General features: G+C 44.4%; 1 protein-coding gene across 1 annotated transcript in view; it reads left to right on the top strand.

Annotated features, from left to right (window-relative positions):
- CD101 (CD101 molecule) overlaps positions 1–15,832 on the top strand; it is a 33,622-nt gene extending 17,790 nt beyond the window's left edge. The window contains exons 7-9 of the mRNA XM_072967929.1: positions 1,702–2,112; positions 4,659–5,054; positions 12,951–15,832. Coding sequence (XP_072824030.1) covers positions 1,702–2,112; positions 4,659–5,054; positions 12,951–13,186 — 1,043 coding nt within the window. The 3' untranslated portion in view covers positions 13,187–15,832. The remainder of the gene's footprint in view (positions 1–1,701; positions 2,113–4,658; positions 5,055–12,950) is intronic.
- Positions 15,833–27,528: the final 11,696 nt, after the last annotated feature.

Raw genomic sequence — 27,528 nt, 5'->3', positions numbered from 1 at the left:
TGGTATTTGAAATTGTTGGTCCAATCCTTTCTTCTTGAAACTTCTTTTTTTCTTGGTCTTAATAACACAGGATTTTCTTGGTTTCCTTCCTAGCACTCTGACTGCTCCTTCTCATTCTCTTTTGCAGAATCCTCCCCTTCCACTGATTCTTCCCTTTGGGTTTCTTCCTCAGCGAGCTCTCTTTTCATTCTGTACAGTCCCCCAAAGTGGGCTTATTCCCAGAGTGGGTTAATCCCATGGATTCAACCTATATATTAACAATTCCCAAATCCATTATCCTGAAAGACTTTTCTTTGGATCTCCAGGCAATTGCCTCCAAGGCATGTCTACACTCAATACGTCAAAACATAAATGCACCATTATTATCCCTCCAAGCTACTCCTCTTACATTGTTCTCTGTGTGTCCCCACCATCTCCCAGTGACCCAGAAACCCGAGTCGTCCACCACTCCTCCACATCCACCTCATGTCCAGACTCCCATAGCACGGCAGGCAAGGTCCTTTGTAATTTGGTACATTTATGTCCTTCCACTGTCCATCTTGACCTTGAGCTCCAGCCACATGGAACTACCTGCAGTTCATCAAGCACTCTACGCTCTCTCTTACCTTTAAAGTCTTTGTTCAAGTTGCTTCTTTTGTGTGGAATCCCTTAATATCTCCATCAGATTAATTCCTATTAAATCTTGAGACTTAGCTTAGAGATCTCTCCCTCAGAAAGACCCCCACTCCCACGTTTGGGTTAGACGGTCCTGCCATGTGCTGGGATGGCCACCTCTGCACACTTCTGTCCCGCTTGGGTGACACAGTCCTGTCCTCTCTCAGCTGCTGTGCCAGTGCCAGTCTCTCCCTCTAGGAGGTAAACCCACTGAGGGGAGGCATCCACAGAGCCTGGAATAGCCTGGCACATAATACAGCGTGTGCTTAATAAACGTTTATGGAAGGAAGAGTAAGGGGACTTGCTGACAACATCAATAAGCCGTTACAGAGTAGAACTGGTCAAGTCAGCAAGAAGTTAAGAGTAAGATTCGGAAGCCAGGTTTTACTCTTCATCTTTCTGACAAAGCAGAAAATCTCCGGGGTTAAAGGATGGTTGACTACCTATCCATACGGTGTTCCCATAGCTGAGTGGCTGCAAAGAGACGCACAATTTTAATAGCTCACATACAACTTCGTCTTGTTTATGCATGTTCGCAGGCGATACAACTAGGCTAAGGCAAATTGTGAATCCAGACGTACACTGGATAGTGACCCCACAGGCAAAGTGTTACATGGCCACTTGCTCACCATTCGATTTATGAAATGCTACAGATGTCTGTTCCCAAATACTGAAGCATTATCAAGTGGAAGAGATCGACTTTTCTGGATGATGCTTCCTCCCCACCCTACCCTCCCCATCCCACTCCTCCGGGGCAAGGGCAGAACCAGAACCCATGGACAGAAGTTATGAGGAGGTAAAATTCAACTTGATTCCAGAAAGAATTCTCTAGTGGCAGAGCTGTCCAAAGATGGAATGGGTGCTTGGTCAGTTAGTGAGTTGTTCGGAGGCTGCAGGAGCAGTTAGTGGGGCTGCTCAAGAGGGAATTCACACATCTGATGGATGTAGGAGGCATTGCCTTTGTTGACCTCTCATGTCCCTTCTGCCTTCCAGTTCTCTTTTTCTAGCAAAGTAACAAAAGTAACCGTTACCATTCTTTTCATTTAGAGAGCAAGCTGGAAGTGAATTCAAGCAGTCAAGTCCAAGAGATCTCCATCAACTCTAACACTGACATAGAATGTAGCATCTTGTCCCAGTCCACTGGCAACCTCCAGTTAACCATTATTTGGTACTTCCATCCTATTTCCACTGATGCATCCTGGCTGAAGATCCTGGAAATGGACCGAACCAATGTTGTCAAATATGGGGACGAATTTCAGAGCCCACGGAGAAAACAAAAATTCCATGCCGAGAGAGTTTCCCAAGGCTTGTTTCAGCTGCACCTTCTGAACGTGGAAGACAGCGATCAGGGCAAATATTACTGCGCTGTGAAGGAATGGCTCCAGTCCACAAATAGCACTTGGCACCAGCTTGGAGAAAAGCAGTCAGGTCTCACGGAATTGAAACTCAGGCCCACAGGTAAACCTTGCAGGGGTGTCCTCACACATCTTTCTGCAGAACTGCTGCCTTCTCTTGGGCAGCTGTTCTACGAAGTGATTATATGAAGGTGAAACTGTGACCTAGAGTTGTAGGAATAGTGGCCACCTGCACGATGACCACAGGACCGGGTGGCCCACCAGCGGAGACGGGGGTCATTTACGGTGAGTCGGTCTGAGATTTGGAGGTGGCTGGACGGGAGCAAGTCTCTGCGAGTGGTTTGCGTCTCAGCCCGGCAGCCTGGTCTCTGCAGCTACCCAGGGTACCGTATCTCCCGATCTCTGTAACAGCAAGCTGTGTCATTCCAGTGGGGCTCTACTGTAATTTGGCAGAGAAAGAGTAACATGAAGCATATTTCTCCCACTGTGAACAGAAACCGTACAACTCTATAGGGATGTGTGGAGAAATTGCTTTTCAACATTTGGCTGCCTAAACATAAGGCAAGTAAGAGCAGTTAACTGTTGGAATGGCCTAGTGAGGGCATCTCCTCCACCTCAGGAGGCCTTTAAAAATGCAGTAGGAGTTCCATCCCTCTGCACTGGTCCATGAGCGCTGTGGTCTAAACGTGGGCAGGGTTGATTAGATCTGTCAGTGTTAGTTCGGTCACCTCCAGCGTTGATTAAAATTAAATGAATGTCACAGCTAAGGTTCGGGAACTGGCCGAGATCCAACAACACGATGCAAATAAGTTAATCCAGTCTGGGGCTGAAAATTCTATTTTCAATGTAACATCAAAAAATAAGATTATAATGAACGTTGCCATGGGTTAGGCAATTAGGGATCCACTAAGGCGCCGCCTTCAGGAGCTCGCAGTCTGTTGGGAGCAGCAGGGGCGAAGTAGTAACCCGGCGCCAGGGTCTCTTCCTGCCGCTCCGGCGCCCGTCCTCCGTGCTCTCCAGACCCCTCCTCCGCGCCCTGCTAAATGCAGGTGTCCTCAGGGACACCTAAGCCCATTTTTCTCCTTACTCTCTGCTGTCTTCAGAACCACTTAAACACTGCCTTTGTTCCAACTACCACCTTCAGTGAAACAGCTCTAAGTCTTAGCCCCCTTCTCCTGAACTCCAGGCCCTCCTACCCAACTGCCTGACCCACATTCCCACTTGGCTCCCACCCAGCGTGTCCCAAATCATCCTTATGTCCCACGTCATCATCATGGCGTTCACATCTTAGCCATCCCACAAGACTCACGCACCCTTCATTCTCCATCTGTGTGGCCAACATCCCTTTCTCCTGGTGGACCAAGCCAAACTGTGACAGGGTGTGCCCACCTCTTTACAAAGTACACACCACTTCTTGACTCTAGCCAACGCTTCCCATTCAGAAACGCTGGCCCTGTGCTGTCCAACCTTTTAGTACATCAAGGGATGCCTAAAACCTTTTTTGGTGACATCTCTGAGAATGTCCATAATGATTTCAAATTCTTTTAAAATCCTGAAGATGTCGAATAAGACATATTTGTGGGCTGGGTGTGTTTGGCTGGGGGTAGCCAGCTGTGCACCCTGGTGTGGGAAGTGAGTTAAGGAAGAAGCCCCAGGGAACAGTACTGAGAAGGATTGGTCAGAAATGGCAGGAGGGATATTTTCTCTGAAATCAGTAGAGAAAAGTTCAGAAGAAAATGGATTTCAGTGGCAGAAACCGCAGAGAGGACAAAAAAGACTAGAGGATCTCTTGAGCTGGGAAGTTGAGCCTTTACTTTGGCCAGAGTGTAGTGGTGGGGTTGGAAGGCTGATTGCAATAGAGTAGGGAGTAATTTGAGGTGAGGAAGGAAAGACAGGACCACAGAAACTATTTCACATGCTCCTCCATGAAGAGAAGGAGAGAGTAAAGTTGGTAACTAAAAAAGAACCCCAGACTGGACAAAGCTGTTCTTTTCAAGACAGATTAATAAATCTGTTTGTGGTAGAGTTGAAAATTTAGTGCATACTGTAGTTTCTTTGTTTTGTTGGAACTAATCTAGCCTTCTTTCCAAGTTCTCACCTGCTGGTGATCTAGGGAACATTTTTAAAAAGTAAATGTCAAAATCTTTTTAAAACTTAGTCAAATCCAACAACGTAGTCTCTAACACATGGATAAAGATGTTCAGTCTCTCGGATAGCCTCCTCGTTCCTTGTGTCTATACCTGAGGTGACACACCTGAGTGTATGGGAGGAGGCTCATTTGCTAAGAAAAAGGGGCAGTGGTGGCATATTCAACTTGAGGGGAGGCTGGAAGTGTTGAAGGGCCCCTCTGGGAAGCAGAAGAGAGAGCTGACCTGGGAGAATTAAGGGCAGCAGGGCAGAGTGCCCACCAAAGCTGGGTGGTTTTTCGTGGCAGGTCCAGTAGGCAAGAGGGAGGCTGAAGAAGGGAAGTGGCTGGCTTGGTTCACAGTAGACAATGTTCTGGCCAATATGGAAGGAGGACAGGGGTCAAGGAAAAGCATTCACAGTGGAGAACCTGATGTCGTCTTCAGCGACAGCTGGACTGTTCAGAGGAGGTGTCCAATCTGAAGTCTGGGTTCCTCCCTAACTTACGGCCATTTTATTTCCTAGGAAGCAAGGTACGTGTCTCCAAAGTGTACTGGACAGAAAATGCCACTGAGCACAGAGAGGCGACCATCCACTGCAGCCTGGAGAGTGCCGGCAGCCCAGCCTCCCTGTTCTCTGCGACGTGGTACCGGAACAGAGGAAATCCTGCAAGTGAGATGCTGGCTCACCTGCAGCAGGACGGCTCGCTGGAGTACGGTGAAGAGGGGCTCAGGAGGCGCCTGCTCTCATACCGTTCATCCCCTACAGACTTTGTCCTGAAGTTTCAGCGGGTGGAGATGGAGGATGCGGGCATGTACTGGTGCAAGGTGGCAGAGTGGCAGCTACACGGCAACCCAAGCAAGTGGGTCGCCCAAGCGTCAGATGAGTCACAGCATGTGGTGCTCACGGTGCTGCCTTCAGGTAACTAGGGATCCCCCAGCCGTGGCTCCTGGCTGGGAGACTCTTTGTCTCTCCTCCTGTGCTCTCCCTCCAACTGTGTTTTGCTTCTTTTCAGGCTGAAAGCAATGTACAGACTCCCTGAAGAAAATGACTTTGCCCTTTCTCTCAGTAGTGACTTATCTGACAGATAAGATCGACATGAGGTTTTGGCATAGTTTTTTCCTTTTTTCCTTTTTACTGAAGTATAGTTGGTTTGCAATATTGTATTAACTTCTGGTGTACAGCACAGTGATTCAGTTATACGTATACTTATATTCCTTTTCATATTCTTTTTCATTATGGTCTATTACAAGATATGAATATAGTTCCCTGGCCTTACAGTAGGACCTTGTTGTTTATCTGTTTTATGTGTAGCAGTTTGTATCTGCTAATCCTGAATGTCAGGGGCATCTGACCTCTTCTCCCACTTCCCCTCTTAAACAGAAAAAGCCATCAACATTGTATCTTAAGTAACCAAATAATGTTTGAAGCAGACATACTTACCTCTTAGCTGATTCTTCAGTCTCAGAAAGCACATCTACAGTGGGAGTGGAAATGAGGAAGAGGGACATGGGGCCTTTATGTTTGATCTGGTTGAGCCAAAATCAGCCACATCTAAATGCTCCCTGAGTCATAAACCAACCAAACAAAGAAAAAAGCCTTTCTCAATGAATGAGTGCCAAGCTTCTTACCTATGGGTTCAACAAACTACCTTGACCCTGAGAATGACAGATGTTTGGTATGCCTCTCCTAATTGCACCTTGAAAGGCACCAAGGAAGGAAATGGGCCCCGTGGAACTTGTCTGCAGGCTCCAGCACGGGAGGCAGTGACTTGAAGACCATCAGCCAAAGGGTGACCCTTCTCTGTGTGGGAAGGTCGTCCTTGTGCTGAGCGCCCAGCTTCCGGAGGCATGCGAAACAAGAGTTTGTGGAGGAGAGGGCTTCCTTCCAGCCAGTGCATGCCAAGCCTATAATAGGCATTCATTAAGCAAAACTGTCTCCAACCAGACCAGTAAATCTCCCCCAGTGATCAATGAGCCACAATGAGATGCTGTAGCCAGCTGATTGTCTGAGCCATTTCTTTCCAATGGGGTTTATGGAGAAGGTGAGAGGTGAGCTCTATGTGAAACTTACAGTGGGAAAGGATCACTGGAGAGGCAGCGGTGTGGTCTTGCTGCCCCATATAGGGAAGGGTTAAAAGGATCAGTAAAGATAACATCTCTACAACACCAGCTAGCTCCTGGGACACTCCATGGGAGGGAGAGTGTGCTAGGGAAGGAGAGGTACCTTTTCAGAGTAGGCATAGCTGCATCCCAGCCCCAGCAGGGCTTCTGGGGGGGAAGTCAGTTACCTAACTTATTCCCTGAGGGGCCATCATTCTCCTCCCACCCATTCTTCAGCAGCATTTTTCTTCCAAGTATCCAGGCAGAATTTATCTTCCTATGAGCTTTTCTTCCATTCCAACAATTCTAGGAAGTCCCACACCCTGAACACATTCCATCCGTGTTTTCCCACTGGAATTCCCAGGCCCTGTAGAATCAGCAGTTTTTGCAGAATAAACAGACAATAACTGTAAAAAGTCTATATTCCGTGACTAAAAAGCACCTCTCTTCTGAGACAGATGGGGGTCCTTCATAGCGTATATTTACTGTTAGTCTTTGTGGAATTCTTATAAAACAGGTGTGAGGTTTTAAGAAGATGAGCTTTGGAAAGAAAACGTGACAAACTAAGTAGTCTTTGTATTCTTCACAACTGAAGAAGCTTGAAAGCCTGTGCCACGGCGACCTGAGGGTTTCCACTGTGAGCACCGGCAGGTGTTCCCAAGGAAATCCTTCTCTTAGAGCATCTCGCTTCCTCTACCTGGCTGGTCCTTTCTGGTAGTTGGGTAAGCAGTGTGGGGCAATGAAAAATCCCAGGGTTTGGAAGGAGACAAGCCTAGGCTCAAATTGCAGCTCTGTCACCTACCTAGTCGCTGTGAAATCATATCCTGGTTACCTAAACTCTGTGAGCCTCAGCTTTCTCATTAAATGAGAATCATAATACGAATGCATATAAAGTATCTGGCGCAGACCCTGGCATATTCTAAGTGCTCAACAAATGTCAATTCCTTTTCCCCTTATGTCTCAAACATGCCACACACACACACATATGCACCCACATGCACATATACAGGTACATATACACATACATATATATGACAAAATATTTAAATTTGTTCAATGAATAACTATATGAGGTCCTGGGGCACACAAAAATGTATTACAGAGTCTGTTCCCACAGAGCTCAGAGGCCGGTGGGGGAGATAAAGTCCAACATGATAGATGTCATTAAAGAAATGGTCTCAGGAGACTTAAGGAAGGAGCAGAGAGAGGCAGGGCTGAGATAAAGGGCTAGGTGGGGAGGAGATCTGTGAGAGTTCCGAGAGTATGGGGCCTATGAAAAGGAAGACACGTGTTTTAGGAAAAGGAAAGGATATGCAAGATGATCAGAGAAACTGTGTTAGGATGGCGAGAGATGAGGCTAGTGGAACGGAAAGGTTGTGGATCTCAGTGGGTCTTGTGTAGGAAGCTAGGGAAGGTGAACTTTATCCCGGAAGTTAGAGTGTCATTGCACAAGTTCAAGCAGTGGAGGGTGACCCATCAGATTTGCATTTTGGAAAGCTCCCCCTGGGAGTGGTGTTAAAAATGAATTGAAGTTGGGGAGGGTGTAGCTCAGTGGTAGAGCTGCTGCTTAGCATGTATGAGGTCCTGGGTTCAATCCCCAGTACCTCTGTTAATTAATTAATTAATTAATTAAACCTAATTACCACCCCCCAAATTTTTTTTAATGAATTGAAAGGGAGGAAGGCACGAAGCAGGAAGAACTATTTGAAATTGATCGTGGGGACCCAGGTGAGGCATGATGAAGTCCTGAATGAAGGCAGTACCCAGGAGTGCTGAGGGGACAGGTGCTCGTATGAGGAGACGCAGTCCTCAGGATTTAGAGGATGAGGTGTATATGGAAGGTGAATGAGCAGAAGAAGAGACTCAAGGGTGAGTGGACAGTGGGGACACTCACTAAGTGAGGTGATACAGAAGAAAGATCTGAAGGGGAACATTAGTTCAATTTTGAATAAGTTGGGCTGGACTTGAGTTTGGAGTACTGGTAAATTATCCAGGGAGATCTATCCAGTAGGCTTTGAAATTTCCAAATGAGATCTCTGCCAGAGTTATAGAAGTCATCATCTTACAGCCTATAAAGATGCCCAAGGATGGACCCCTGAGATACACCACTGTTTATCTGGGGGCTGCAGAAGAGGGGCTATGAAGGAGAATGGAAAGCGTAGCCTAGAGGTAGGAGAACCAGGGTTCAGTGGTATCACGGAAACCAAAGGCAGGACAGATATCAGGAGGGAAGGCAGAGCCAACAGACTCAACTGGTGCAAAGAGGCCAATTAAGATGAAGATGGGAAAATATCCATTGGTTTAACAAGATAGGGCAATTACAGAAAAGTTGTGAGAAAAGTCAGACTGCGGTGAGAAAGTGGACACATCAAATCCAGATTATGCTATCAAGAGCTTTGATGCCAAGGGAAAGAGAGAAGACAATGTCAAATGGCAGGAGGTGCAGTGAAGCTTTGCTTTGTTCTGTTTTGGTTTGGAGATGGTAGGGACTCGAGCACATTTACATTCTGGAGGGAGACAAGCCAGTGGAGAAGAAGAAGATGAAGATTAGAAGAGAATGGACATGACTAGCAGTCTAACATCTTGCATGAACTTACACCCTGATTGGAATGCTCCTTCATGTCATCTGTCCCTGCTCAATACTTACTAATCCTTCACCGACCAGCGTAACTGCCACTTTCTCAGCAACTTACCTTAGTCTCTTAGTCATCACACCTGTTTATCACCCATCATCAGTGCCAGACTATACGTTGTGAGAAGGCTAAGACTGTCTGGTTCTCAGCAACAGCATAATGTCTGGCACAAAGAAGGTGCTCAAATACTTACTTAATCACAGTATAATTGCACTCCTGATAAGGACCAGCTCTGTGTATTAATAAGGTCCATGTCAAATATAATAGGCTACGAATTCTCACTTCTCAAATGGTTTCCCACCACCTCTACTTGGCAGTTCTGGGTTGGGTTAATTTAGGACTGTATAAGAGAACTGTGAAGCATGTGGCTAACGTGAAGGCAGAGAAGTTGAGAGGTAATTCCCTGGTGGAATGCACCTCATGTTTTCCTCTCCATCTTACATCCTTGGCTGTGACCAAGCCAAAGCAGGGGCTACAGCTACCTGATTCTAGAGAACTCGCTGTGATTAATTAATAGGCAAGGTTCTAAAGCTTCAGGGGGGCTGGATTATTCGTAGCAGTACAGGATTTATTACTATTTCCCAGATTTTCTTTGGGTAAGGCTGTATTTAGAAGTGGATCCTCAGAAGAGCTATGGGCCCCTATCACACTGGTGTTTCTGGAGAGAACTTGTCATTTGTCTGTGCTACCCGGTGCCTCCAATAAGGCCTGGCACACAGTGCTCAGCTCAAAAAAAGCTTGATGAATGAATGAGCAAGTGAGTCTTCAATGGAGGTGAAACGAGCGCTGTCAGAGGTTCACTTCCTCTGAGAGGCTCTTGTATCAGGTTCCCTAACCCTGCTTTGACTTCTTGGCTGGAGCTGCCTCTCCCACGTGGCCACACCTGGCACGGCCAGTTGCCAAAGTCTGGATTGCGTTAGGGGAGGAGTTGGTAGGGGCTCCGATATCTTCTACCTTTCTTCTAAAGTCAGTGTTAGAAGGGAATTCTCTTAGTGATAGGTTTAGCCGTGGGTAGAAGCAGGTTATAAACTAAACTTCGTGATGAAGTGTTCCCATTACATTTTTGGCTCTGTCTTACAGGCCTTGTACTCTGAGCCCTGGGCACTTACTCGGATTGATTCAAAATGCCAAACCTTAATGGTTTTGCATGTCGCTAATACTGATCCAGATCTGGGCGAGAGGCAGAGCAAACACTGCCCTCCCGGGAGAGGTCATTTAGAAGCAGTGGAGCTGACAGTTCCTAGCTGGTGTCTAATTCAGCACCGCAAAGAGCACCCTTTGTCGACCTTTGATGGCAGATTGCTCTCAGCGGAACAGACTCCTCCCCATTTAGACAGTCAAGCCCTCTGGCAGTCCCTTCATGCAGAAGGTGAGAGTGTCAGTGGCAGAAAATTCAAGTGCCAGATTTCTTTCTACCTCCTATGTGCCAGTCCCATCTCCCCATCATCCCACCATCATCCTAGCAACGGCGACACATGGGTGCCATGGACTCTTACCTCCCAATTCTCTGCCTCCCATGATTAAAAAAGGAAGCCACAGTCTCCTAAATAATCATTTGACTCTCAGCTGAATGTCACTCAGCCCTGGGGACAGAGAGATCAGAGATTTAAGGGAAAGACTTGGCCTGTGGAAGAACATGGCCAAGCCTGTGGTCCCTGCGTGAGGAAATCGGCAGGCTCAGCTCTGTTTCTGCCTGGTCACTTGGGAAGAAGTTGCCTATGATTTCCCTAACTTTCTCAATAGCACTCTAGCTAATATTTATTCCTTGCTGACTCAACAGATGGGCTAGGCGCTGTTTAATGCTTTATTCGGCATTATCTCATCACGACTCTACAAATGATTATCCTCATTTGATTGACAAGGAAACTGATGATTAGAGAGGATGAGTAACTTGTCCCAAATCAGTGAAGAGCCAGAACTTGGACCCAGTTCTCTTTGAGATGTAGTAGGGGCCCAGTCACTACTCTGCACACAGCGGGAGGGTATAGTTCAAGCGGTAGAGTGTGTGCTTAGCATGCACGAGGTCCTGGGTTCAATCCCCAGTACTTCCATTTAAAAAACTAATTAAATAAGTGAATCTAATTACCTCCTTCCCCAAAAAATACCAACAACAACTACTCTGCACACAAGTGGTGTGAAGTATCAAGGCCGGAACTCTCACCCACTGGTCTCTATAGCTCCGCTCTCTTTCAGCCTTGCAGTCTATTCCTCCTGCTTAGCCATATGCCTTCAAATGTATTCAGATGAGACCTGGGAGAATTATTGTAGTCAAGCAGGGCCTTGGAGGGAAGGGCCAGGTAGGATGTGGAGAGGGGCTGATAAAGAGTTCAAACTCTTGCTTTATCGTTTGCCCACACTTTCAAAGACAAAAACCAAATTTAGGATGGAGAATATAAACGAGACCAGAGAAGATCCAAGCAGCAAAGCCCTGCAGCTCCTTCCCTGCTCAGAGCTGCCAGCCTAATGTTCAGTGATGGTCTACTCTGTGTAACATGACGGCAGCAGCGCCTGGGTCCCTGGGTGTGGAAGCCACTCATGCAGTTGACTCATTCGTTAGTCCCCATTGATGCCAAAGTGCTACGCAGGAGAAAAGATGCATGAGATGTAGGTTCTGTCCTCCAGGAGTTTTCTTTGCAGAATTTGGACACGTTTAGATTCTTTCTTGACTTCCAACAAAGAGATGTTCTTCAAGGTGTGAAATGCATCACCGATGCCAAAAGTGAAATTCTTACAATATGAGGTTGGTCAAAATGACCTTTAAACCTGTTGTCTTTATCTCTAAGAGTCTGTAATCCTATGAATCCTATGGCTTAACCTCAGAGGAAGAAATTGCTTATTTCATTATGATTTTCCAATAACAGCCCAGCTATTGTTAGCATCAGATTTTTCAGAACAGCCCTGATTTCAAATATCCTGTTGTAAATAAATGTAGTCGGAAGACTTCATTTAGCAGTTGGTGTCTCTTTAAGCGTGTGTCCTGCATCAAAAACTGTAAATACCCCTCCTTTGACTAGTAGCTTGAGGCTCTCTTTCCTGGAGCCTGTGGTGTGTGCAGTCTTCCCTGGCTGCCTGGCCAGGCCCTGACCGCTTCAGGGCTGTTTGTCCGTGCTCTGAGTGTCCGTATGCCAACAGGGCTTCCCTGAGGACTGCAGCTGCCCGATGGCTGGGTGGCCGTGTGCTTCAGCCGGCCTTTATATCGGAGCATTTGCCCATGTGGTTGCTGTCAATCCAGTTTAATTCAGATCAGCAAACGTTACCAAGGAGGTGCGCGAGGCACTACAGGGGCTAGAAAAACAAGCGACGCTATCAGACGTACTCCAATGACCATGATGATAAAGATGATTAAAGGGAACGCAAGAGGTCTAAACAAAGGCAGGTGTGAGAAGTTGAAAAAAAAGAAGAGGAAAACTGTGCCTAAGGCCAGGTGGGAAGACAAGTGTGATGGGGAGCTAGGCCAGCAGGACCCAGGAGATTACGGTGCAGAGAGCATGCCCGGTGGAGGCGACAGTAAGAGTAATGGGAGGGGACCGTATGCGGGGGTGCCTGAGGACTGCGAGGCTGATTTGGAGATTGAGGAAGGGGTGGTGCTTCTCACTTGTGGGTGCTGTGGTTTTATAAGGACAGTGCAGAGTGAGTGAGTGTGTGTGTGTGTGTGAGTGTGTGTGTGTGTAAGAAGCAGTGGTGGGAGTAACTCGGTTAAAAATTCAGGACCGGCAGCAGAGTTGGGAACGAGGGTTGAATTATAGATATCTTTTCTGCGGAAAGAAGATTAAAGGAGAGATTTTCTTTCTTGTTTTGTTTTTCTTTCTGGCTGTTAGTTTTAAGTAGGTCATCGCAACCTCTGGTGGTTGGAAATCGCTGGGCGAGGGGGAGTGGGGCTGGAGGAGCGCCGTCCTGCAGCTCTCCTCTCCCCGCACCCTTTCCTCGTTCCTCGCGTGTGATTTAAGGGGCCAACTGCTATGTGGCCCCCATGACTTTCACATATATTTGCCTGTAACAATAAATCCCAGGAGTGTTAACAATTAATTCGTACAAATACATTGGAGACTAATTATTCTTTCTTTCCCTCCTGTTTGCTGCAGAGCCAACATTGCCTTCCAGGATCTGCTCGTCAGCACCTCTGCTCTATTTCCTCGTCATCTGCCCCTTCGTGATGCTCTTTCTTCTGCTCATTTCCCTCCTCTGCTTATGCTGGAAGTCCAGGAAGTTATCCACGCTGAGTCTAAACGCGCAGAAAGAAAAGGCCCTCTGGGTGAGCTTGAAAGGGGCTGGAGGCAGGACCACAAACAGGACGGAAGAGGATGATGAAGACAGTTGAATCCCCAGAGGCACCTGCAGCCCTTTGGAAAGAGTGCGGGCTTTGGAACTGGCCTGACCAGGATATGACTGGCCCCCTGGTTCTGTCCTGTGTCTGGCCTGGGGCAAGTTCCCGAGGACTCAGAGGGAACATTCGTTGAGCGCGTATGTAGTGCCGGGCACCGTTAAAGTGTTTCTTCCTGTGTCACCTCTTCTACCCCTCGCACCCCCCCAGGAGCCAGGTGGCACCGTTACCCGGTACCTGATTCACACTTACCGTATCTCCCGAGGCTCAGGCTTCCGTCTGTGAGGAGAGGAGCCCCTCCCTCACCCAGTGCTAGGGATTAAATGAGATCCCCGAGCAAAACCCCAGGCGAGGCTGCCCTCTGTTCGCCTTGCTTGCGTCTCTGATACCCTGGAGAACACTCAGGGTGCAGCCACACTGGCTCTAAGTAATCTTCTGCCTCCGGATAAGAGGCCAAGGGAAGGACCTGATGTCAGCAAGGCAAAAGGAGTTGAGAATGTGCCCTTCATTTACATCAGATCTACCTCCCAACCAGACTGTGACTTCCTGCAAGGCAGAAATCCCATTCTGTCCTCCCTTTCATCTCCAGCCCATCAAAAATGCCACTCAAGGGCCAGTTCTGCACAGTAGGTGTTTAATCAACATTAGTTCTTGAACGAAATGATAAAGCATTTTGTAGCCTTAGTTTCTTTCTTTTTTCTTTTTTCCATAAGACTTATTACATCATCGCTAAGGAGAAACTTCAAAAGAAATTTTTTAATGGCAGTACTGGGGATTGAACCTAGGACCTTGTGCATGCTAGGCATGCATTCTGCCACTGAGCTACACCCTCCCCTGTGTTTTTAAAATTTTTTGCAGAGGGGGAGGGTGTAGTGGTAGAGCATGTGCTCAGCATGCACAAGGTCCTGGGTTCCATCCCTAGTACCTCCATTAAAACAAACAAATAAATAAAAATCTAATTACCTCCCCACCAAAAACAATAAAATTAAAAAAAAATTTTTGCGACAGTGCTCCAGTCATCTCCCCAAGACCTCGTATCCCCTTTTCCTCCCCACATGCAAAGTCCATCTAGCTCCTGGCTCTCCGTAGCCAAGGTCTTATTTTCCTTGACCTGACGGCACTGGGTAGCAGGAAAGGGCGTTGGGGTAGTTATCAGAAGGCAGAGGGTCTAACAGCACCACCGTCCCCTCCCACTCTGGCAGGGGCGAGGAGTTTAGGGGGAAGAGTGGGTCAGGTCCATTTCCTCAGCATCCTCTGTTCTCAGCCAGGAAAAGCCAGCCGGGTAGGGTGTGGGGAGTGTCATGGCTAAGGGCTCTCAACAGCTGTCCCCAAGGAGATAACAACTGTCCCCACCAGGCCTGAGGTTCCCCCACCTTTGTTTCTAAGGTGGCTTGGTCCCTGTGGTACCCAGAACTGGAAACCAGTCAGTGCCACCTCACAGACTTGAGAAAACACATCTGTTTATTATCTATGTGACCAACGGGGTTGTTTTCACACGCGGTAATTTGCATTTCCAAGGAGAGCAATTTATTTTTAATTATTTTATCAGGCACACACGTCCTCTCCAAGCATAATTAGTTCCTTTGCAAGGGAATTATTGGTGGCTGTGAGAACTCCCACTGCAGACCCACCACTTCCTTCAGTTTGTCTCCCTTTGTAGCCTCATTTGAAATATTCCAAATGTTTTCTTAAACAGGCCAGCACGTTTGTTTCTTCTCTCTCAGGTGAGGGAACATATTTTTCAGAAAACAAAGCTAATGCTAAGATTTCTTAGAAAGTGTGATACTCACCCCCATCTTTTCCAGAAACCTGGATTTTAATTGGATGTTGATGAGAACAAGAGTGGATTTGAGCCCCAACAGAGAATCCCAGTAGATTCTGGTGCTGTCCCAACCTGGGGTCCTTCCTCCCCAGCCGCTGTTCCCCATCTGCCTCTGGACCCTGCCTTTCAGCTCTTAGCTCAAACACCAGTCTTCCACATTTGAATTCAAAACAGAGACTGCACAGAAGACACTCAGATATCCCACTGCTCCACCCAGAGCAGTGCATGGAAACGGTTATCCCCCAGGAAGCCCCTCCCGTGTGCCCGGCACTGGGATGGGAGGGCTCCAGGGGGTGACTCCGCAGCCCCGCTCCCCGGGGACCATCACCCTGTTTGTTCTGGATGCTCTGCTTTCATTAATGGGAACTAGAGCACGTTGGATTTTCTAAGAAATCACATCACGCTATTTGGCCCATAGTGATTTTTCAAGCAACTAAAACCCTAGAGTCTTCTTTTTACCTTTCTGAACTTCTTTAGAATAAAATTTGTTTCCATCCGATTCAGCAGACATTTTACACGAAACCCCTTCTCTCTCCAATTATGCACTTGTTCATGTTCAGGTTTTTTTTTTATTGAATCATAGTCGATTTACAATGTTGTGTTAAATTCTAATGTACAGCATAGTGATTCATTTTTTAATTTTTATATATATATATACACATATACATATATACACATATATATATATTTCTTTTCATATCTTTTTCATTATAGGCCATTACAAGGTATTAAATATAGTTTCCTGGGCTATACAGTAGGACCTTGTTGGTTATCTGTTTTATATATAGTAGTTAGTATCTGCAAATCCCAAACTCCCAATTTATCCCTTCCCACCTCCTTTCATTTTTGTTTTTAAAACTGAACAGAGAACATTTCTTTCAGTCAATGATTTTGACTTTTCTATTCTGTGTCACTGCCTGGTTTTGCTTTTGGCTGCTTGTGTTACCAAATCCTCCTTGGCAACTGGACAAACCTGTCTCAGGAGTTGGCTACTCTGTAGCCCAGAAGCCAAATGAGGCCCAACATCTGTTTTTTAAAATACAAGTTGTTGGAATACAGGCATTCTCATCTGCCTACGTGTTGTCCATGGCCGCCCATACCATAGCATGGCCGGGTTGAGTAGTCGCCACAATAGACTGTGTGACCTACACAGCCTTTTAGTGGGTCATGTTCTATGTGTCTTAGCCACATATTGTGTTCCTGGGGAACTTGATTTAACCTGTTACATCTGTATCTGTTATGTACCTGATTACTTCAATAAAGAATCTTAGGCTCTCTGGATTGGGGTCTAGTCCAAGCGGTTCTGAAGTGTGAATCCTCTCCTTCACACTCCCACCAAAGATGAGGAACTCACCACCCCTGAGGTATTCCGCACCATCCTGCTGAGTTGCAGGACAAGATAACACAGAAGAAGGCATGAATACGCTCCATTCACTGTTTTCAGTCTGCTGAGACATGTCGAGGAACGACTGATTTATGGCAGAAGATGAATACAATTGGCAGAAAGTCCTGCACCATAGTAATTTCTCACAGTCACACAGGACTTGTTCATCATCTCAGGTTCACAGCATCCCCACGCAAAAGGGCTGTGATTCCTGTCCTGCAGGTGAGAAATTGAAGCTCGGAGAGGTTAAGTCTCACCAGGATCACCTAGCCATAGGCAGAAGGGTAAGAGCTCAAAATTAGGTCTGCTGACAAGTCCTGGACTCTTTCCCCAATAAATACTGTGCTCAAATCCATCACTATTGGAAAAAATCTGGTGATAATGTTATCCACCTCATATGGTTATTATGAGGATCAAATCAGATACTTACATGAAGATAAATTTTAAGCCATTTCAAATCATAAATGAATGTCAGCATAACCCAAGGTTTTCCAGGCCTTACCTGTCTGTGCACATAAATGAAATGAAATCAACAGTAATAATCCAAATTCTACTGACTTTTGCCCCAAGCTTATACAGAGTCTTACCATCTATAAAGTGTTCTTCAAACATTCCTGGAGCTTCTCTAGGATCCTGAGAATTCATCCGAGTTCACGAACAAGTCCACTCCCACATGGTCTCCTGCTGCTGTGTTCAGATCTACAGCTCCCACTGCAGGCAGGATGCTGGAGCACCTGAGATGCCCAAGCTGGACAGTGGCAAGCAAGGAAAAGTACCTAACTCTCATTCTGTCCTTGTGTTACTCTATTTGGATTTCCGTCAAATCCAAGATGGTGGGCGAGGGTTTAACTCAGTGGTAGAGTGCATGATTAGCATGTATGAGGTCCTGGGTTCAATACCCAGTACTGCCATTAAAAATAAATAAATGGACTTAATTACCTCCCCCCAGAAAACAAAAACAACAAAAATCCAAGATGGCTTGTGCCCCCATGTCTCTAAAGATCTCCTGTGACAACAACTCCTTCAGCTTTTACTCACTATCTCCTTTCTCCTTAGGGTCAAGACACCAGCCAGTCTGGAACTAGTCTGAGAGACAGACTTCCCACTGTGCTCTCCATTTCACATTCTCGGCTCCCAGGAAACTCTGTAATGTCTTCATCAGCAGCCCTCTTTCTCCTGCAGGTGGGTCATGCAAATCAGGCTCGAGGGAGGCTCCCCACTCATCGGACAGGTCCAGAGAAGTCGGCATTACCTATAGGTTCAGCTCAGACTTCTGTTACCCTGGCTGTTAATCTTTACCTCCTAATGCAGCAAAGTGCCATGGGCAATGAGAAATGAGATGATGTCACAAAGGAGATGTCATTTAAATTTTAAAATGTCCGGAAATATTTAGACGGGAAAAGTTGGAGTAAACAGTCGTCAAGGGGCAGAGGTAGCCTCATGTAAAGCACTGTATGTAGAATAGATTTGATTTGATTTAAGCATTAGATTTACAGAGGGGAGCAATGGGAGATTAACACAGAAACACAGGGGAAGGAAAAGAGATCGTGAACTTGCACAAGAACTTGGATTTTATTGGATGGACAGGGTGAGCCATTGACTGTTGCTTAGTAGGGAAAGAACAGTTGTCCTTTAGGAGAATTGGAAAAGCAGCAGCGTGGATGAGGGATGGGGTCAGGGTGTGTACTTTGTAAAATGGAGATAAAACCAATTTTGTGAGAGTTTGGAGACCTGAACAAAATTATCAGCAAGTTTCCAGAATCATGTCAAGCTCATAGAGGAAGCTAATACGTATTTGTAAAATACAATGACACATGTTATGAGATTCTTCTTCAATTTAATAAATACGTGTTGACAGAATTTTCTACTGAGAAGTGTAGAGATAAGAGAGGGTTATGTCGTTCATTATCGTAACTGGCTTTCTGTTTACTTTGTATTTTTGAAACTTGCTTTTATGTTTAATTTACTTGTCAGAAATTTGGAGTTTCTATCATGTCATCTCTGAATCCAAGGTTCCTTCTGCACCAGTTCTGACTGCCAAATGGAGCTATTTTGACTAGAAGCATATTCATCACATTAAACCATTTGCTGAGATGGAGGACCGCATGGGATAAGGAATTATTAATAAGCTCGTATGCTGTGAATAACCATTAAATGAAAACCCAAATCCATTACATCAGGATGGCTAAAATTGAAAAGACTGATCATGTCAAATGCTTGTAAGAATTTGGAGCAACTGGAATTCAATACATTGCTGATGGGAGTGTAAATCTCTTCAACTATTTTGTAAAACAGGTAGTTTCTAATAAAGTTGCATATACACTGACTCTATGACTTAGCAATTCTGTTCCTTACATGTACCCAAGAGAAACGAATGCCGATGTCCACCAAGACATACGCAAGGATATGCATAGCTTTATTCATCGTTGCTAAACACTGGAAACAAAACCATTGTCCATCAGTAGGTGAATGGATAAGGTATAGTTTATATACACCATGGAATACTGCACAATAAAAAAATGAACAAATTACTGACATACGTGATGATGTGGATGAATCTTACAGCATTGTTGAGTGAAAGAATCCAGACACAAAAGGGCATGTCCTATATGAGTCTATTTATTTGAAGTCCAAGAACAAGCAAAACCTATCTATGGTGATGGAAGTTTCCTCTGGCAGAAGGAGTATTGACTGGGAAGTGGCATGAAGGAAGCTTCTGAAACAACTGAACTGTTTTTTTATCTTTATCTAGGTGATGGCTTCATAGGCATATGCCTCTGTAAAAGTTCACTGAGCTGTCTTCCTAAGATTGATTACTGTACTGTTCATAAATAACTGAAATTAATTCTGTATAATTTAATAAATATAAAATATAAATATAATATGCGTAACTTAATAAATAGCTTACTGCATGTAAGCTTAAACCTGAATTTTTTTAAAAAGCATCTTTTCGGGGAAAGGGGGTTTAACTCAGTGGTAGAGCACATGCTTAGCAGGCATTAGGTCATGGGTTCAATCCCCAGTACCTCCTCTAAGAGTAAATAAACACTAAATAAAACTAATTACCTCCCCTCACCGAAAAGATTAAGAATAAAGTAAAATAAACTTTAAAAAATTAAATAAAAAGCATCTTTCTTTCAAAAAGTATTTGAGAACCAACTGGATGGCCAACACAGAGAGAGGGATTTTAATATACAAGAGAAATAAGATTCCTGTATTCTACGAGCATTTTCTGATATTTAACATGTGCCAAGACACACACTAGGATCAAGGCATGCAGAAATAACTGACATCATCCATTTCCTCCAAGAGAAAAGGAGAAAGGAGTTAATGAATCATGAGGACTGAATCTTTATGACAAATCTGTAAAGAAACTGAGATTAAAGCACAAACCAGGAAAAAGCAGTTAGGTACGGTGCCTAAGGTCACTGAGCACTAAGGGGCAGAGCTGGTGCGTTGACTCCAGAAGCAGCGTCTGTCACAGCATGCTTCCTCCGGCTGCAGAGAGCCTGCACTCTCATTATGAGCAAAGACCTGTACACGCGAAGTAATGAGAGGCTCATTGGGACTGCACAGTGATGGGTGCTTCTTTTCTCCCATGCTCTCTGAGTGCTGATTGGCTCTACAAAGGGGAGACATATTTGGGCAGGAGGAACAGGGGACCCCTTTGCACTCCTCGCCTGGGTTCCCACAGATTTCCATCCACCTCAGAGCATGATGATTGAGTAGTTGCCCTGTGCTGCTTTGTGATGCTGTTCAAACAGACACACAAGAGCATGTTTCTGTATGATATCCCATGACTAAAGGCAGATGCTGTGAGTTCTCATCTGTCTTTGGGGAATCTTTGTATTGTTTAGCGGTCTGTCCGACAGCAGCTATTTGCACCACACAACTAGCAGCAGGAAATCATTTCAAGAGTCTTCTGTTCTCAATACCCAAGATACAACCGGCCCAATAAAACAATGCAAGTATCAGAATAGCCTTAATTTCCTATGTGGGGGCCACAAAACCTTCTAGCCCTACAACTGACAAATGGGGATGCTTGTGCGAAAGGCGTCGCTATTGAAGCAAAAACTCGAGCAGCGTTACAAGAGACTGAAGGGGCTGTGGGCTGGCCGTAGCTTCCATGTTGAACGTGGGTTACTGGATATGGCTAGTGTTGGCTCCAACACACACACCTCTAAATTCCTTGCTTGAGATCTTGTTTTTGATGGAAGGAAGGTATTCAGTATAGTATTAGGTATGAATTATTCAAATCCAGTAAAATAGGAGACTTCTCACCTGGCAACAGGCCAAATGCAATTGTGATATTTCATAACCCTTCTCCACACACACAAAAATAGTCAACATATCAGTCCTCATAAGGAGTAAGCTGCAGTGAGATAAAATTGTGGCTGCTAACTACTCCTTCTTAGAGTCTTCCAGGGTGGCCTTTTGGTCTTTTTAGATGGTATGTCCAATGAGCGCTTCCACTAATTTAAGTCAGGAATGTGAGATCTGGATTTGGACTGCTTTAGGTTCAGCTCCTGATGACATCGCTCACTGGCTGGGTCACCTTTGGCAGTTAATCTCTCTGCCCACTTCCCTCGTCCATCAAATGGAGGGACTATCCATTGCTTCAGAGGGTTTGTGGTAGGGATTAAATGAGACGTGCATGTAAGGAAGTTAGAACTCATAAATGTTAGACATCATTACCATGATTGACAAGCTGGCCATATTAATCCTTTCTGCTCCTGAAAAGGCTACCAGTTACCTGCATTTAGCCTCCTAGTTTTTAACACAGTAGTGGAGAGACAGGGTATGGAAATGAAAGGCAAGCCTGGGTTTTGCCACAAAGTGGGATCCTTGCTTGGGTCCACAGTCCAGGAGACTCATTTCAGGAAAGAGAAGTGTAAAAGTTCAGGAAAGAGTCAGGATATCATAGTAACGTGGACAGAGAAGCGTTTAGAGAAAATTGTCTGAGTGCTTTACAGGTTAAATGAGAAGTCAGTGTAGTTTAGTCCTGGAGTTCCGAGTGAAGATATGCAAATAGAGTGGAATCAGTGGGAAATGAAGTCACCAGAGACTCTTATCCTGAGATACTTTATACCTGTATTAATTAGCTCGTTCAATTTACATGTAGATTTGAGTGCAAATGGCACATTTGGAAAACAAATGTTATGGCAGGTAGCAAACAATTAGCTTGGAAATTTGTATTAGTCTGCTCAGGCTGCCATAACAAAACACCATCAACTGGGTGGCTTAAACAATGGAAATTTATTTTCTCACAGCTCTGGAGACTGGGAAGTCCCAGATCAAGGTGCCAGATGATTGGCATGGACCTTCTTCCCGGCCTGTAGACTGCCAGCTTCTCTCTGTGTCCTTGTGTGATGGAGAGAGACAGAGACGGGGCAGGGAGGAAGGTCAGAGAGAGGCTCTCTGGTGTCTCTTCTTAAGAGGACACTAATGCCATCATGAGGGCCCCACCTTCATGACCTCATCTAAACTGAATTATCTCCCAACAGCCCCATCTCCAAATACCATCACATTGGGAAGTCAGGGCTTCATCATATGAACTTGGGGCAGGGGATAATTTGGCCCGTAGCAGAATTGACCATGTGATGAATGAACTGCACTGTGGTTTGCCCTGTATCTGTGCTCTTTATGCCTGTTTACATGGTTCAGATGGAATAAATTGAGTGTATATGTTGGGTATTTTTTATTGTACTTACACACTCATGGGTAGGGTACACAACTTAAAAGAAAACCATTCAAGCCTGCAGAATTTCCCCACCTACTACTTAGCCATGCTTCAGCTCTTCCATCAGAAACCGGTGATTACTAAAGGGGCAGGAATTGTGTCATCACGGAAAAAGCTTAAGGACGAAAAGAATCTGCTTAGTGCAGAGCTGTGAGTGCGAAGACGAAGAACCCGGAAGATCATCCTCCACAGCCAATCATTAATGCTGCCTTTGTCTCCCCTGGACCAAAGGAGAGGGTGGAGGGTTGGAGGAAGGCGCAGTTGGGAAAGCAGGAGAAAAAGAGGACTGGGAGAGAAGACATGGGTAATACGCATAAGAATGAGGACGCAGAAATAAAAGCCACAAACTACAGAAAGAAGAACCTTACAGCCCCTGCCCCACCCAAGCTCTTCTCTCTGGCTCAGGTGGGTCTCTTGATGCCCTGGCCCAGGTGCCAGAAGCTTCTGTGAGAAGAGAGAAGACTGTGAGCTTGCAGGAAGAAACCCCTCCGATGCCCGGAGAGGCAGTAGGCCCCCCAGCGTGAGGTAAGGCTCACTGTCTCTCTGGAAGAGCAGAGAGAGTAAGTTCTGTCTACTGTGGGTGGAGACAGGTCTGTCGGCTTCCACTTAGAGTAAGGTGGAAGTCAGTCCAGGCAAGGGAGGGTGAGAAAGTACTAAAGAAGAACTAAAGAGAGAGGACCAGCTAGATCTTTTGAAGGGGATGTCCTAGGCTTCCCAGGAAGGCTGCCTCAGATCTTCATCAAAAGAGTTATTAACCCTTCTTCTCGTTGTTGGACCGAGGCAAATTCCTCACTTTGAACTACCCAGCCTTCATTCAAATGTGTGTAAACCTTGAAAGAGGACCAAGAGGGAGAGGAAGAGGGTGGCAGACTAGATAAGTGAGAAGTGACAGATGCTGAGAGGCAAATTGACAGAACAGGAGGTGGTGTGACTGAATGAATCACTAACCCAGAGCCTTTGCCCTGAAGAACCACATCCCCCTGTGGCTTCTAGGCTCCTTCCTGTGTTGCTCACCAAGAGGAAAAATCAACCAGATCAACCTCACTTCCTTTTCTGCTATGCTTTGCTGTCTGGGAAATCACAGAGCAGTTATAGAGAGCGGGTGTGAGCCACAGCGAGGCATCTGAATAAGAAGGAGCAACGTGGCATTAATGAGATTCCATGCCTGACTGAATGACCATATCCAAAGCATGATGACCAAGGCACCATGTTTACCTGGAAGAGACCTCTCCAGGGTGTGCTAATGGGTCTGCCCCATTCAGCATTTTTACTGGCAACTTGGATGAAGTCAAAGCAAGCAGGCTTGTCAAGTGCTCACTTGACACAGAGTCAGGAGATGACATTAATAAGTCAGCTGACAGAAACAAGATTCAAAGAGATCTAGACAGGTTAGAATGATGGATCAAAACTAACAGGATGAAAGCTAGAATTCATAGTTAAGTTCAAGCAATTAGAAGCACCAGGTAAGGGAGGCTTGAGTTCATGTGTGATAATGAAAGCAGTGGTTTTGGTTGATTGAACTCTTGATATAAATTACTAGCATGACATATTTGTTAGAGAAGAGAGAGAAAAAGATTTCTGTAGCTTTATACTGCATTTATAAAGTGGTCATATCCAAAATAAAGGAGATAATTATCCCACATCATTCTTCCTATTGAGTTCTATTTGAGATGCCTGAAATTAAGCAGAGATTCATTGAAAAATGCTGGTGAGGGGATCTGGAGAGGAGAGAAGTAATTGAAGTGGTTGGAGCAGTTTCTCTGAGGAATGAGAACCCAGGTGGAGTGTGGGGAGGATGAGATCATCATATTCAAATATTTGAAAGTGACATTGAAAAAACTGTGTATTATGTGTAACTCCAGATGGTAAGTGGAAGTTTCAGACAGAAGGATTTCTACTCAATACACATTAGAATTAATTGACATTTTGAGATACCCAAGTAGAGAACTTGCTGTGACCTGAAGTTTCTATGCTGAATCCATCACAGATGATGGGGAGGGGACGGGGAGGACACACTGGGTGACTTTCAGGTCCCTTCTACTCTATGGTTTAATTTATTTCACTTAAAAGGTATGTAGTGAATTTCTGTGCCCCGTGTATATAGTGCAAATCAGAAGCTGCTCTCTTGGCATCTACATATATAATAAATGGAGGAGACAGACAAGCAACAGGTGAACCGACAGTACACTACAAACAAAATGTTGTACAGAAAGCAAGCAGGGAGCTGAGGCAGAGAACGCTAAGGAAGGACCTCTGTTAGGTAAGTGGTCAGGGAAAGCCTCAACGATGGGATATTTAAGTGAGACCTAAAGGTTGAGAAACGAGGCTTTTAAAGAACTAGAAAAAGCATCCTCAGTGGAAAGCACAACATGAACAGAGGCCCCCTTGAGGTAAGACCGAGCTGGGCGCACTGAGGAGGGGAACCGATCAGGGTGGCTGGAGCGCAGGGAGCCAGGAGCAGAGGTGAGAGGGAGAAGCGGCCAGGGCCAGATCACATGGGGCCCTGTGTGAACAAAGATGAAGCCTGAAACCTTTTTCCAAGTTTGACAGAAAGCCAATGAAGGGTTTTAAGCAAGGAGTAACAGAATCTGATTCATGCTATTCAAAGGTTGATGAGTCCTTTAAGACTGTTTTTGTACTGAAAAAAATAGCAGAAAACAGAGGCTGTTCCAACATGGATGGACCTAGAGATGATCATACTAAGTGAAGTAAGTCAGACAGAGAAAGACAGCTATCATATGATGTCATTTAAATGTGGAATCTAAAAAAATGACACAAATGAACTTATTTACAAAACAAAGAGACTCACAGACATAGACAACAAACTAATGGTTACCAGTGGGAAAGGGGGAGGGAGAGATAAATTGGGAGTTTGGGATTAGCAGATACAAGCTACTAGGTACAGAATAGATAAACAACAAGTTCCTACTGTATAGCACAGGAAACTTTATTCAATGACTTTTAGTGACTTGTAATGAAAAATAATATGAGAAAGAATATGTATGTGTATATATACATATATATATATAAATGAATCACTATGCTGTACACCAGAAACTAATGCAACATTGTAAATCAACTATACCTCAATTTTTTTTTAATTTACAAACAAACAAACAGAAGCTATTCTGTTCCAGCCCCTAGGTTAACTCCAAAGGGATGTGTATGAAGAACTGGCCAGAACTCTGCCAGAGTTTCTTCAGTCCTCAAGATCCCAGCATCTAGGGAGACTCCAAACATCATGGCAAAAGTCTTTGGAGCACTGGGCAGTGTATTCGTTCTCAGCTTGAGAACCTGGCATCTACCCTATGTCATTTGCTGCCTTCCAGAAGAAACGCAACTCAGGGTGACTGCCAGCAAACAAGTATACAGCCATGAGAGGCCTTGAGACTCTAGGTTACCTCACTTCTAAAGAGGCAAGGGTTTTAGAAAACAAGTGAGAAGTGTCCTTGCTTTTTAGTAATATTTGGAATTGGAGTTGAGCATAAGGTCAGAATTAAGCAAAATAACTAGAATAGAGTTAAGGGAAGAGAGATCTTGCTATAAAATTGAAATTAGCTACCAAAAAAGGGAATGAAAGGAATTAAGAATATAAAAGAATGGATTAATTACAGGAAGGTCAGGATTAAATAGCTAAACTGAGAACGAAGCAAGTTTAAGAGATGCTTAGTGAGGTGTGGAGATGTGGGTCCTACAACTGCTTTACCTGACAGTGTAATAACATTGCATGCTGTGTAGAAAAACAGGGAAAAGAGAAAAAGGCTACCAATAATCCTACCATCTTAAATAACCATTATTATTATTTTGGTGCCTTTCTTCTGTTACATTTTCCTATGCATCTGCTTTTAATGTCTTATTGGATTTTTTTTAATTAAGTCATAAGAGCAATACATGTTAACTTGTGGAAAATGAAAGCTACCCTCATCTCCCAACTCAGCCTCTCAAAGGTATCTGAATGGAATGTAGTCTTAAAAGTTAATAGTTTGTTGTGGTTAAAAATATTGTTCATATGACTGTAACTGCAGCCTGTGTGCAATTTTGTTACTGAACAGTCTACAAACATTAACGTTATACATTACTATTTCTTTGATCTCCTTGAGTTAATAACAGTGTCATTTTTGCTTGGGTTTTAGTTTAAGTTTCATACAAACCTTTAAACGAAGAAAAACCTTTCAAGACAATTAAAAAAGAGGAAGATGATGGCTAATGAGCACATGAAAAGGAGCTCATTATCAACAGTCATTGGGAAATGCACATTTAAGCCAAGATGAGGGGACAGGTATAGCTCAAGTGGTAGAGCGCATGCTTAGCATGCTTGAAGTCCTGGATTCAATCCCCAGAACCTCCATTAAAAAATAAGTAAACCTAATTACCTCCCCCATGCCCAAATTTTTTTTAAAAAGAAAAAAAGAGAAGTAAAATAAATAATTAAAATAAGTAATAAATAAAATAAATGAAACCACTTCACAGCTGCTAGAATGACTTCAATGAAAAAACATGGACAATAACAAGTGTTGGTAAGGACGTGGAGAACCTACATTTATACACTGCTCATGGGAATATAAAATGATACAGCCACTTTGGAAAATAGCTTGTTAATTCCTTAAAAAGTTATACATAGACTTACCACCTGACCAGCCATTCCTCTCCTAGGTATCCACCCAGGAAGAATGAAAACAAATGTCAACATAAAGTCTTGTTAATCTTCATAACAACATTATTCCTAATAATCCCAAAGAGAAAAGAATCTAAATGTATATCAGCTGGTGATAAATACAATGGAATACTATTCAGCAATAAAAAGAATGAAACACTGATACACGATACAACATGAATAAGCCTCAAAAACGTTATGCTAAATGAAAGAAGACAGGCAATGGACTACATATTGTGTACTCCATTCATACGAAGTGCCCCAAAAAGGCAAATTTATAAATGCAGAAAGCAGATCAGTGGCTGCCTTGGTGTTGAGGGTGTTAGTGGTGATGGACCACACACAGGTTTGAGGGAAGTTTTGGGTGTGACGGAAATGTTCTAAAACTAGATTGCAATGATGTTTGCACAGCTTTCTAAATTTACCAAAAAAGTACCAAATTGTACACTTATTAGAAAAGAAAAATGGAGTAAGAGGGCCTGTTTTGAAGCATTTTGGGGATATTTTAAGACCAGTAAAATTTGGAACGTAATACAAAATATTGGTACAACAAAAGAATTTGTAAAGTCTCTTCACTTTTCCAATTATAACTAGATTTGTCCTTATTATATTCTCATCCTGACTGTGACTTTGTCAAAGAGCAAGTTTAAAATGATCATATATTTGAAAGGCACAAAATAAAATGAAATTGAATTACCATTTCATATGGTTAAATAGAAAGAATGAAAACGCAGAAGAG

Source organism: Vicugna pacos, chromosome 9 (assembly GCF_048564905.1).
Source record: "Vicugna pacos chromosome 9, VicPac4, whole genome shotgun sequence".
In the NCBI taxonomy this organism is placed as follows: domain Eukaryota; kingdom Metazoa; phylum Chordata; class Mammalia; order Artiodactyla; family Camelidae; genus Vicugna; species Vicugna pacos.
This window is presented reverse-complemented; position numbering and strand designations above follow the sequence as displayed.